The 11,586-nt window shown below is 46.6% G+C and overlaps 1 protein-coding gene across 1 annotated transcript; it reads left to right on the forward strand.

Moving 5' to 3' along the window:
- The first annotated feature begins 232 nt into the window (after positions 1–232).
- LOC135814870 (ATP-dependent RNA helicase DDX51-like) lies at positions 233–10,822 on the forward strand. Its single transcript, XM_065328064.1, has 15 exons — positions 233–664; positions 1,063–1,205; positions 3,461–3,577; positions 3,895–3,953; positions 4,199–4,289; positions 4,815–4,918; positions 5,252–5,273; positions 6,023–6,205; positions 6,411–6,526; positions 7,183–7,299; positions 8,099–8,144; positions 8,400–8,519; positions 9,077–9,178; positions 9,721–9,753; positions 10,037–10,822. Exons 1-15 carry the CDS (start codon positions 346–348, stop codon positions 10,079–10,081), a joined length of 1,617 nt encoding a protein of 538 aa, XP_065184136.1. The 5' UTR covers positions 233–345; the 3' UTR covers positions 10,082–10,822.
- Positions 10,823–11,586: the final 764 nt, after the last annotated feature.

Here is an 11,586-nt window from a genome sequence, read left to right on the forward strand (position 1 = left end):
GTCTTCATGATGATCTTGTTCTGCTCTCACTATCGTTGTTGCTCACCAACCTTTTGAAACACAGAAATAATTCGAAAGGGAAAAGTGACATGACGTCATGAGCGCCAATCAGCCAATGAAATATCTGAGTTGATAACGAGCGTGCGCAGAATGGACAAAAGCAAGAAAACCTCACCCAAAGTAAGCATACATGTACAAGTCTTGTGCATGCAGTGACCTTCACCATCACATTCACAATTTCTAAAACTAAAAAATAATTGTGATATCTCGTGCATGAGCAGAGCTGAGGTCTAGCTAGCTCTTGAGGTATTCTCCACTCTAGCCTACGTCTGAAAACTATCCAGGATGAATTCGGAAGAGGAACAGGAAAGCGAAGTTTTGACCCCTTCTGAAGAGGATGATGAGGCTGAGGATCCGAAAGATAATGAAGATGATGCAGACAGTCACACACCAGCAACACCATCGTCTCAATTTCAAATCTTGGGCACTGGGGGCCTCCGTTCTAGGCAAAAGGCTATCGAATCTTCCCTCCCCGAATGGTTGGCATATCCTACAACCATTGATTACGATCTACAACGACATCAAGTATCCGTCGATGCTGTTTCAATTTCAGGTCCAATGAGAAAGACCTTGAAACGAAATGGAATTTCCTGTCTTTTCCCAGGTGCGTATACTGTATAGTGTATTTCAAATTTCCGGATTGCTACACATGTCATCAACATGAAAGCGAATCAAATGTACCTTACAGGCCAATATCCTAGTCTTTATCATTCTCTCTTTCTCTCTCTCTCTCTCTCTCTCTCTCTCTCTCTCTCTCTCTCTCTCTCTCTCTCTCTCTCTCTCTCTCTCTCTCTCTCTCTCTCTCTCTCTCTCTCTCTCTCTCTCTCTCTCTCTCTCTCTCTCTCTCTCTCTCTCTCTCTCTCTCAGCTACATACTACTAATCCTCTCTATTTGAACTCACTCACGTTGGGCAAGGGAGTTCACACTAGCATATCAAGAAAGCTTATCTCGGTTTGTGCACGGCCATACGTGTGGTTGCCATTATTTCCTTCTCACGTACAGTACAAACCACCCTCCTCAAGGCCATCTGTGCTGCCAATGGCAGAGCGCCCATCCACGAGATTGGTCTACCGCCGCAAGATTTGTGCGTCTCTGCTCCGACCGGCAGTGGGAAAACACTGGCGTATGGAATACCTGTTATTGAGGTACGGGTGAGTGTGTCTAGTTTACAGCAGAATGGCAGTACAGAGAAGCCCTCCGTGTTACGTATACTGATTAGACGTATACACGTATTCATGCTTGTGAAGACGGCATCAGCATGTATAGGATTATGATATGAATGATGACGTGGATGATTATGCCTAGCCATCTCAGAGCTTCCCACAGTAAGACCGTAGATCAGTGGGATACACCATTGCAAATACTGGCTCAGTCACTGCATCTGGATACACGCGGAGGCTGCACAACGTATACCGTAAAGTCGCGGATAAAAGCCGGGCTTATAAGCATATAAGCCGCTTTCTGCATCAGGCTTTAATGCAAACCAGGCTTGTATGCAAACCATGCTTATATGCACCACTGATATTTTTGCCAGGCTTGTATGCACATCGACACGCGTAGATCTACCACTGACTACCGGTGTGGCGCATGCACTCTTGACTTACCCGATCCGCGCTTGCATAGAAGCCAGGCTTCTACGTGCGACAGGCTTATATGCATTTGAACCGTTTGATTTTCAGGCTTCTATCTGCGATATGCTTGTATGCAAACCCGGCTTTTATCCGCGACTTTACGGTATAGGAAATCCTAACCGAAGTGCATGTTTGTCACCCTGGGACTTGGGTAACCCTCGATTTGTATTGTATTTTATTCCCGTAGCTATGCAGAAGACGGTACTTCAGTAACGTCTGGCGCTAGCCAGGGTCCACACAGCTTTAATTTGGTGTTTGTGTGTTTGTGTCACGCCTGGAGCTACCGTATCTGTCCCGTATCTGTGATTTGGTGTTTGTTTGTGTCACGCCTGGAGCTACCGTGTCTGTCCCGTATCTGTGATTTGGTGTTTGTTTGTTTGTGTCACGCCTGGAGCTACCGTATCTGTCCCGTATCTGTGATTTGGTGTTTGTTTGTTTGTATCACGCCTGGAGCTACCGTATCTATCCCGTATCTGTGATTTGGTGTTTGTTTGTTTGTGTCACGCCTGGAGCTACCGTATCTGTCCCGTATCTGTGACTACAAAGTTTCTACAGGATTGTACATAACAGCTGGCCACAAACAGCTGGCCACAATATTCGTCGCATTATGTATACGACTCCCTGATGTAGAGGGAGATTTGGAAAGAAAATTAATAGGGAGACGAGGAGGAAATAAAATTAGAATGGACGCTATTTGCTGAATAGGTGATAAGATGCGTGAGCAAAAACATACTTTGGAAGAGAGATCCCGTCGTCTCCAAGATAAACGTGAACGGGCGATTCAGCGCCGGTCACAGGAAACATCGGAAGAGAGATCCTGTCGACTCCAGAACGCCCGTGATCGGCAGAGTCAGCGCAGGTCCGAGGAAACGCCAGGACAGACGCAGAATCGACTCCAAAATAAGCGTGAACGGGCGATTCAGCGCCGGTCACAGGAAATGTTGGAAGAGAGATCCCGTCGAGTCCAGAACGCCCGTGATCGGCAGAGTCAGCGCCGGTCACAGAAAACGTCAGGACAGACATCTCGTCGACTCCAAAATAAGCGTGAACGGGACAGACATCAGGACATTTTTTGCCTAGCTCATCGTACATGTTACTAGAACTGATGGAAATGTTTTTTTCCGTTGATTGGCTACATCATTGTATTGCAAAAACGTTTCAATCAGTTTGAATATGTGTTAGGCAAAAGACTGACAAAAGTATTTGCAGAATTTATTGCGGATTGTTATTTTTCTCTCACTTCATCCGCTTTTGGTTTGCTCCTTCTTTTCCTTTTTATCTCCTTATAATCAGATTTTCTGGCCTTTTTACATTAAAAGCATAGCGTAGGGCCCTGAGCTTCCAAGCTCTCTCGTTATTTTACTTGGGCATTTCCAACAGGAATACGATTTGTTCGAAGGGATTCGGGAAGCGCATTAAAGCGGCCTTGATGCTCTGGGAGTGATGGGAGTGCTGCTGGGCACGTGCAAACTCTTTCATTCGATACTACTTTCCAAGTTCCAAGTGTGGCTCTGGAACACCAGCTTTTTGTGTCAGGTTGGACTTGATATAGTGGTACTACATGCACATGCATGCACATGACACAGTAAGAGTCTACTGGACAGACTACGTACGATATGAGGGTACTTTGGAGTATTGGAAACACTGGACAAACATTTGTCACTTTAAGTAGTAAAGTATTTGCCCGTGTTACTGGTGGCTTTGCGTAGGGTTAATCGTTCGCTGTGTTGCTGTTTTGTTATGTGCCTGCGTTTGCAACCACCCAACAGAGACTGTCATGCCGTGTTGTTCCCGCAATACGAGCGTTGGTTTTGCTTCCGACTCGTGACCTGGCACAGCAAGTGTTCCGTGTGCTCAAGTCCATGTCAGCTCACACTGACCTTGAGGTAGGCCGACCATACATCACGTGCACCCGCACATTAAGTCATAAAGTCGTACATACAGTACATGAACACACACCACCATCTTCACCGCCACCACCACTACGACCACCACCACCACCTCCACTACCACCATACAATTACATGTACCTAGTTGAAGTATTCAGTATTCATTGTCTAGCGAATGACCAGCATCATTGTTTTGTTGTAGAAATTCAACCATGTTCTTATACAGCGTGCCAATGTGATCCGTCTCGTATATGTACCAATCTATTATTTGCATCATTGTCTCACTGCTGCTGTTGTTGTATCTTGATGGGCAGATATGCTTGGCAACTGGGCAGACTGACTTTGCAAAGGAGCAAGCCACCATCTCATCCGAGTAAGCTTTAGGGCACTGTTTATTGTAGATAGTTTCTTACGTATGCTGTCCAGATCAAAAGCTATTACGCTGCTACAGTGCTGGCAACTGAAATCCGACCCCCTTGCCGGCGCGTAGTATAATGCAGCCTGGTATAGCTGGTAGCCAAGTCCAAATCACATCACACATATCACAGTGTTTCGGTGAGTATCCTGAAGCTCAATGTTTCCGTATCTCAATTTCTTTCTGGTACTCTCACTGTTCAGGTATGTTGACATCGTAGTGGCCACTCCTGGACGCCTGGTGGATCACATCTCATCCACTCCTGGCTTTTCATTGAAGCAGTTGGAATTTCTGGTAAGTCAGCAATAGTGATGGTTCTAATGTCAAAGTAAACAATGTAGCTTGTTTGAAGCTTTTGTGAGACATGTAACTCACGCTGAGTTTCTTTAGCTCGTGCCTTTTTTTTGCGGTGTCTTGACTCTTGAGTCCTAGTAGCAGATTTGTGTTGGATGTGTATGTGGTTATATCAAGAGTACATACCCCCCCAGAGTGTGCAATGCCCGATCCAGCTCTGCATGAAGTCTTAGTCGAGCGTAGTCGGATCTTCTGATGTCATGCGTACGCTCCACACCAGCGCAAGGCCGGTCTCGAGGCAGGGCACCGTTGTTTTCGATCAGACAGTCCTCGCGACTCCCCAGGTCCCCCTCAGATCTGTACGGTATTATAACGCAAAGATCCGATTACACTCGACCAAGACCCTCTGCAGAGCTGGATCAGGCGTTGCACACTCTGAGGGGTTTTGTACTCTTGGTCACATGTATATGTATTCACTTGTGCGTGCATGCGTGCGCGTGTGTGCTCATGTGTTCTTTTGGCTAGGTCCTGGACGAAGCGGATCGGTTATTGGATCAGCCGTTCCAGGATTGGCTCGGCAAAGTGCACGCAGCATGTGGCTTTGCTCAACTTCGTGCAACTAGTTCCCTGTACGTTCAGGCACTTTGTCCCTGTAAAAAGCTAGTACTGTATTAACCAATTTTACCAGATCCTTTCCTCCTTCTCACTGCAATACCCGCATACTCCTGGTTTTTCAACTGTGCACTCCAGATGCATATGTGGAACAACACGTGTGTGTGTGTGGGGGGGGGGGGGGGGAGCAACATCTTCATACAAGTAGGCTCAGTATCTTTGTGACCTGAAATGATTTCTGGGTACGTATTGACGGGGCATTGTGTGCAGTTGCAAGTCATTGGGTACCAATGGCGTTACTGTGTCTCTCACTGTGCTTCTCTGCTCTGTCTGTGTATTTCCCCCGGCAGGTTATTTGGATCTGGACACAAGGTGAGGTTTGCTTGCCCTGACTCTTGAGCTTCGTACATGTTGCGAACATGATTACACCAATTTCAGAAATTTACGGTGCTCAATATTTTCGGTATGAGGGCAAAAGGCCAGGTTAGGTGAACAGAAATGTTAGGTACAGAGAAGCAGTTCCCTATTGGATTATGTGTGTTAGTGTTTGTTCGGTGTATTTAAATTTTTCGGTATGAAACATGAAACAGATGCACCGAAAGTACCGAAAATAAAATTACACCGAAAATTTGTGAAACTACAGTATGCATTCGGTGTTCTGCTCGCTGCATGTGCGTGTGGACATGTTTGCATGTGCTGTTTCATGTGTCCACACTGCTTGGTATGGCCACGTCAGGGTAACTGTAAATGTTCAATAGTTTAGCCGACTCAGAACTGGTATCGAGCTTCTAGGCCTCACTTTGCCAGATTGATCATTTTCCATAACTTCAGACTATGAGCGGGCTCCAGGAATCTATTTGCACATGTCGAGAGGAGCAACTCAGCATCATGCAGATTTTCTGAATGTTCGGGGTATTTCAAAACAGTAGCATGAAGTCTGTCGTATGATGATGAAGATAATTGCTATTTGAATGGCAGGATGAGTGAGGTTGTGTACATGTATAGAAATGATCAATCTGTATTGTGGTATAATTCGATTGTCGTATGGTGCCATCCCGTCCAGTGATGAGTATTTTGAACATTGTCATTATGTACTATCTATGCGTGCGGAATGATTTCAGGTGCGGAAAATGCTGTTCTCCGCGACTTTGACGCAAGATCCCGAGAAGCTGTCCAAGTTGATGTTGTTCCGCCCTCGGCTGTTCACGGTTGTGGACGAGTTGCAACTTCAGCAACAGCAAGACCAGTCCGGTCCCGTCACCGGTAACTTTGCGGGCCGATACAGCACGCCTGCTGCGCTGACAGTAAGTCCCGATCCGGGAAATCTTATGCTACTCCTCAATCTGTAGTGCCAGCTGCTTTGCAGTTGATGCAGAAAGGGCATCTGTGCTGCCATGGACTTGCGCTTTGTGTATCCAATGCGGAAGCCACCTACTGGCCAGTGTGTATGCATGTAATCCAATGACTTTTGTGTTGGTTTGTTAATGTTTTCATCTCCCCTTTCTGCAGGAACGGATTATCATCTGCGATGGCAGTCAGAAGCCGTTGCTGATTTACCACCTTGTCAAGGACCAGGGTTTCCGCCACGTGCTGTGCTTCACTGGGTCACTGGAGTCCACACACAGGTGAGTTGGAATGCACGCCATGGCCGGATACCAGTTGTGAGCGGGTTTTGTCTTTCTAAAGTGGCGGCAAGTGGCTTTTTGAACCTTTTTCACATAGGGTATTCCTGGCTGTAGTGCTGTATGGGATCTCTCTGCTTGCTGGAGAGATGGCCCTTTGCCAGTACAGTTGTGCACGTCGTCTGCTTTCTCTGCTAGTACGAGTACGAGCAGCTGGAAGTCATCCAGGCACTGGTGTATGTTGTACGGTGTGTGAGCTCAGCTGCTTACGCTGGCTAACTGAGGTGACACAGTAGCATGCGAATACATTGGTTGATGCACATGCTCTTTCAAGCCAGGAATACACTTCAGGTGCTTCAGCTGAGTCAATCTGAAAATCCAGATGCATAGTTATTCAGTAGCAGCTACCGAATTGTACTACTGCCCATTGACTAAATAGATTGTCACAGGACCCAAATGAAGTCAGTGTCCAGCCTGATGATATAGCTCTCTATTGTATAACCAGATGAAGACTCTGTCGTGGGTAATGGGCCGGAATCCATGTGTAACAACTGTGCTCAAAACTCTCGCACTTTCAAATTGCTTGTCTGGTCTCTGTCACTTTGTCTCCTTGCTGCTGTGCGTGCTGGTGATATTGTTCCTGTCGTTGTTCCTCTTAGGCTGTACACACTGCTGAAAATCATGGGCGGAATCACGGTGGAACACTTCTCCTCGGAACTGACGCGTGGCCATCGCATGCGCCTCCTGGAGAACTTCAAGCTGGGCCGCTATCAGCTGTGAGTGCACTGTACTTGCTGTGCCATGTTGGAATGCAGCATGGGTCCATGCAGATTTACCGACTGTCCGTCCTGTGCATACGTCTGTGGTACTCATTCTGGCTTTTTTTTCAATACTTGTACTAAAGAACTGCAAACTTTCATTTGGAATAAACTTTCATTATTTTTCGTTAGGGGTCGTCCGTAATTATCGAAAAATTAAAAAATCCGTCCTCGTGCAAAATTGTCTCTGACCCACCCACCCACCCCCCATTTTTTCCCATTAATTTTTTGATTTTTACCGATGCCCAGCTCGAAAATAAGAACTCCTGACCCCATGTTCACTGATTCAGTGATTGCACCTACATGTACATGACGTATGTATGTCAAGTACTAGTAGCTAAGTAAAGTGAGTAGGTCTACCGAAGGCCATGCACGTCCTACAACCACAAAAAAGTCATGTACCGGTATATCATACTGGTGTTTGCGATCCTACACTACAGTGCACTACGAGTCAGTGCAACGAGTGTATGAGTCACTGACGAAAAAAAAAGTACGAAAAATCAAAAAATTAAATTCCGCCAGCACTCTTGACCACCCACCCCCTTTCTGCCTGAGGACGGATTTTTTAATTTTTCGAAAAATACGGACGACCCCTTACACAGGTAGAATCCTGATAACCCGAACCGCAAAATGCCAGGTAAACACTTTTAATTTAATACCTGGCTGGAGGTGTCCTGAGTGTACTCGTCACAACCCACTTTAATAGTGTGCTACCATTTCTCATCCTTTAGTGTCTGTGCCGCCTGTGTGCTTGCAGTTTAATCTGCTCGGACGCAATGGCTCGTGGTATGGATATAGAGAAGGTAGGTACCCCATCTTCCTGCTGCCAGTCGGATAATATATCTACCCGAGCTGCTTGATGTCGTTTTGTTTTTGTTTTGCCTGATGATCCACATTGTATCCTTCCTACCTGGTACTGAAACTCAGAATCTTAGGGAGTGCTCAGTGGGTGATTGACCAGCCATTTCATGAAGTAAACAAGAAATTAGCCCATGTCTTACCTGTGTGCTTCTCTTGTATCTCTGCTGTGCACGTGTCTCCCCGTTGGAATGCATCAGGTGGAGCACGTGATCAGCTACGACGCGCCGCAGTTCATCAAGACGCACATCCATCGCATGGGCAGAACGGCGCGAGCCGGCAGGTCCGGGGATGGCTACACTGTCCTGCGGCCTGAGGAGGTACTGTGTGCGCTGCACTGTTCTGTGTATCCTGCGTCTGTGCTGTCTGAGTTTGTAAGACTCTGAACTTAGAGAAGCAAAGAATCAAGCCCTATAGAAACATCTGATTTTGATGTGTAGACCTGCACTGGACAGCAAGTCAACTCTGACCACGCAAGCTAGCTAGTTACCTGAACTGTCTAGTAGTATTTGATCACTTTTGTAGGCAGCCTTGATACTGTAAGAGCAGCATCTGGGACACGGCACAATGTTATAAAGGGGAACAGTCACCATAGCTGGCGTGTTTGCGCATAAAACCATGCGCTTGTGCTTATATTTGCTGGCTTGAGGGGCGCATGTATGGAAACGCGGCGAAATGGACATTCCAAAAGGGTTACTATTTTGGCATGTGCCGAGGCACATGTCAGTCACTTTGACTGGCAGGGTTAAAATTGGAACTCTAAGTTGTCCCACGCCCTAAAATACGATTCGAGTTGCTGTTTTCTGAACGTGCGTTAGGCACGCATGAACCGTAAACTCGCAAACTGAAGTTGCTGCTTTTGCTCATGTGTTTCAAGGTGCATCATTACAAGGCAATGATGCGTGCTGCTGGTAAGGACGCATTCAAGAAACTGAAGGTTTCCGACGAGGATCTGCAGGCACACTTTGATCTTTACGAGGTTAGGATTAGCGTGTGTGTGTGTGTCTGTGTGTGTGTGTCTGTGTGTGTGTGTGTCTGTCACTGCACCATATAGTAGGGATTCACTGGCCAGAAAAAGCCACTTCATAGCTGTGTGGTGTACACCAGGCTGAATAGTGGCGGTCAATTCTTCAGCCTTGCAAGCTGGTGAATGGTGGAATCCCAGCACAAGCTGCTATGGCTTCTGTTGTAGCATCGCTATCATCGCCTCCGGCAATGGGCGTCAAATGGTCAAATTGTGTGTATGTCTATCTTGTTGTGCGTATGTGTGTGTGTTACGAAATTGTCTTGGCACTTTCCTCTCTCTCTCTCTCTCACTCTCTCTCTCTCTCCCTCTCTCTCTCTCTCTCTCTCTCTCTCTCTCTCTCTCTCTCTCTCTCTCTCTCTCCTTCACACCACGCTCACGTATTCACGCACGCAAACCGATTCTCACTATTTGTGTTTGCCATTGATCCACTGTTTCAGACTGTTCTTTGCTGACCATAGTTCGGCCTGTTTCCACGTTTGCTGTGTTCTGTGCAGGATAGTCTTGGAAAGCTGCAGACTGCTCTCCAGGTATGTGTGCGTATTGTGCCTGTTGCATTATCTTTGTTGTCCGTGTATTCAAAGACCATAGTGGTCTTGACACTTAGAATGTGTTCAACTTCTTCGTCCACTTTGTTGTGTGTACAGCTTGCACTGGTATTTACATTATTATTTATAGTACACACACACACACACACACACACACACACACACACACACACACACACACACACACACACACACACACACACACACACACACAGGGTTCAGCCTTTCATTTTGGGTTCATCTGCCTTGCACTGTTGTTCCCCAGGCAAGCAAAGACAAGAGTCGAGGGAAGAAGAGGAAGAGGACTTAGCCGTGGCTATTGAACCTGTTGCCATCTTGGCCACCCGTCGTACACTCGCCAACAGAAAACAGGCACTCTACCAGTGTATCCGTGTGAAGTTTGATTTCTGCCTCGCGTATCCCTTTCAACTGTGCACCTGGAGATTTAACGCCTTTTCCCTCAATTTAACACCGGTTACCATGCACCAGGGCTACTTTTCCTGTTGGCTTGTGGGGCGGTGGTGACTGCACATGATATAGTACAGTGTAGTCCACAACCGTGAGGGCTGGTGCCATGCAATATCTCACTAGGGTGTCCTGTTGCCTCGGAACCTGCTGGTCCACGATGCGCCCGTCGGGTCTTGCAATTCCAGAATGCACAACTTGAGCTTCCCAGCTGTCTCCTCACAGATCTGCTGCAGGTGTCTCATTTCAATTGTTTGTTCATCATAGCAGTCAACACTGTCAGGTTTGCTTGTGATACTGGCATTCAGGATTCGATGACTTTGATGAACTGTACTGGCATGTGGAGGTCCGATTATCTCTAACTGTAATTCAGCAGTATATCATTTAGAGGTTTTAGTGTTGAACATCGAATAATTTATACTTTATTGGAACAGATTTAATAGTTGTGTTTTGGTGTGCAGATGTGGAGGTTCTAAGCATTTTCATTACAATGTCCTTGCCGACGCTGCCAGTGCCAACATGCTTCTGTGACTGCCCACCTTTCACACACATGATTATTATGTCAACTCCCGACATCTACTGGTGTAAGAAAAGCGTGATGGCGTGAGCGTGACAGTGCCTTGTGGGCGCTGTGGGTGTGGTCCGAGGTCAAACTGTCTGAGATACTGTATGGGTCATACCAAGAGTAGATAAACAAGAGTGTGTAACTCCGGGATGGGTTGGCCCGCGGCGGAATTTTTTGTTGACGTAATCTTTTCGACGATGCACGCGCTGCGAGTCTTTTGGAAAGTTTTACCTCGTGCACTTGGCCGGGCTTTACATTACAAAGTCGGTGCCCAGCACGTGCTCTCACACTGCTCTGGGGCAAAATGCGCGTTCTTCTGAAAAAGGGTGACGTCAACAAAAAATTCCGCCGCAGACGGGGGTATCTGCAGATTGTGCAGAAGAGATCCGGAGTTGCACACTCTTGTTTATCTACTCTTGTTTATCTACTCTTGGTCATACCAAGAGTACAGTACCCCGAGTTTAAGTGCTCTGAGTCTTGATCCTACTATGGTATGCCAGCATAGTACTGTACCCTCTGAGTCTTGATCCTACTATGGTATGCCAGCATAGTACTGTACACGATGTACTACAGTCAAACCTCGTTAGGACAAACACTGAGAAGGCGAACTTTCCTTTAGATGTTACAAGGCGGATGTAATGCTGTCATGAATTCATGCGGCACATTGATTGTACTTACCTGTTGCTGGGTTATGTTTTGAAAAAATGTTTTTCATTTACCGCAGCATGCACCTAGTACCATGGTGACCTTCACATAAATACAATTCACGTCTGATGAGTGTTTTT

The sequence above is a fragment of the Sycon ciliatum genome, chromosome 4 (assembly GCF_964019385.1).
Source record: "Sycon ciliatum chromosome 4, ocSycCili1.1, whole genome shotgun sequence".
In the NCBI taxonomy this organism is placed as follows: Eukaryota; Metazoa; Porifera; class Calcarea; order Leucosolenida; family Sycettidae; genus Sycon; species Sycon ciliatum.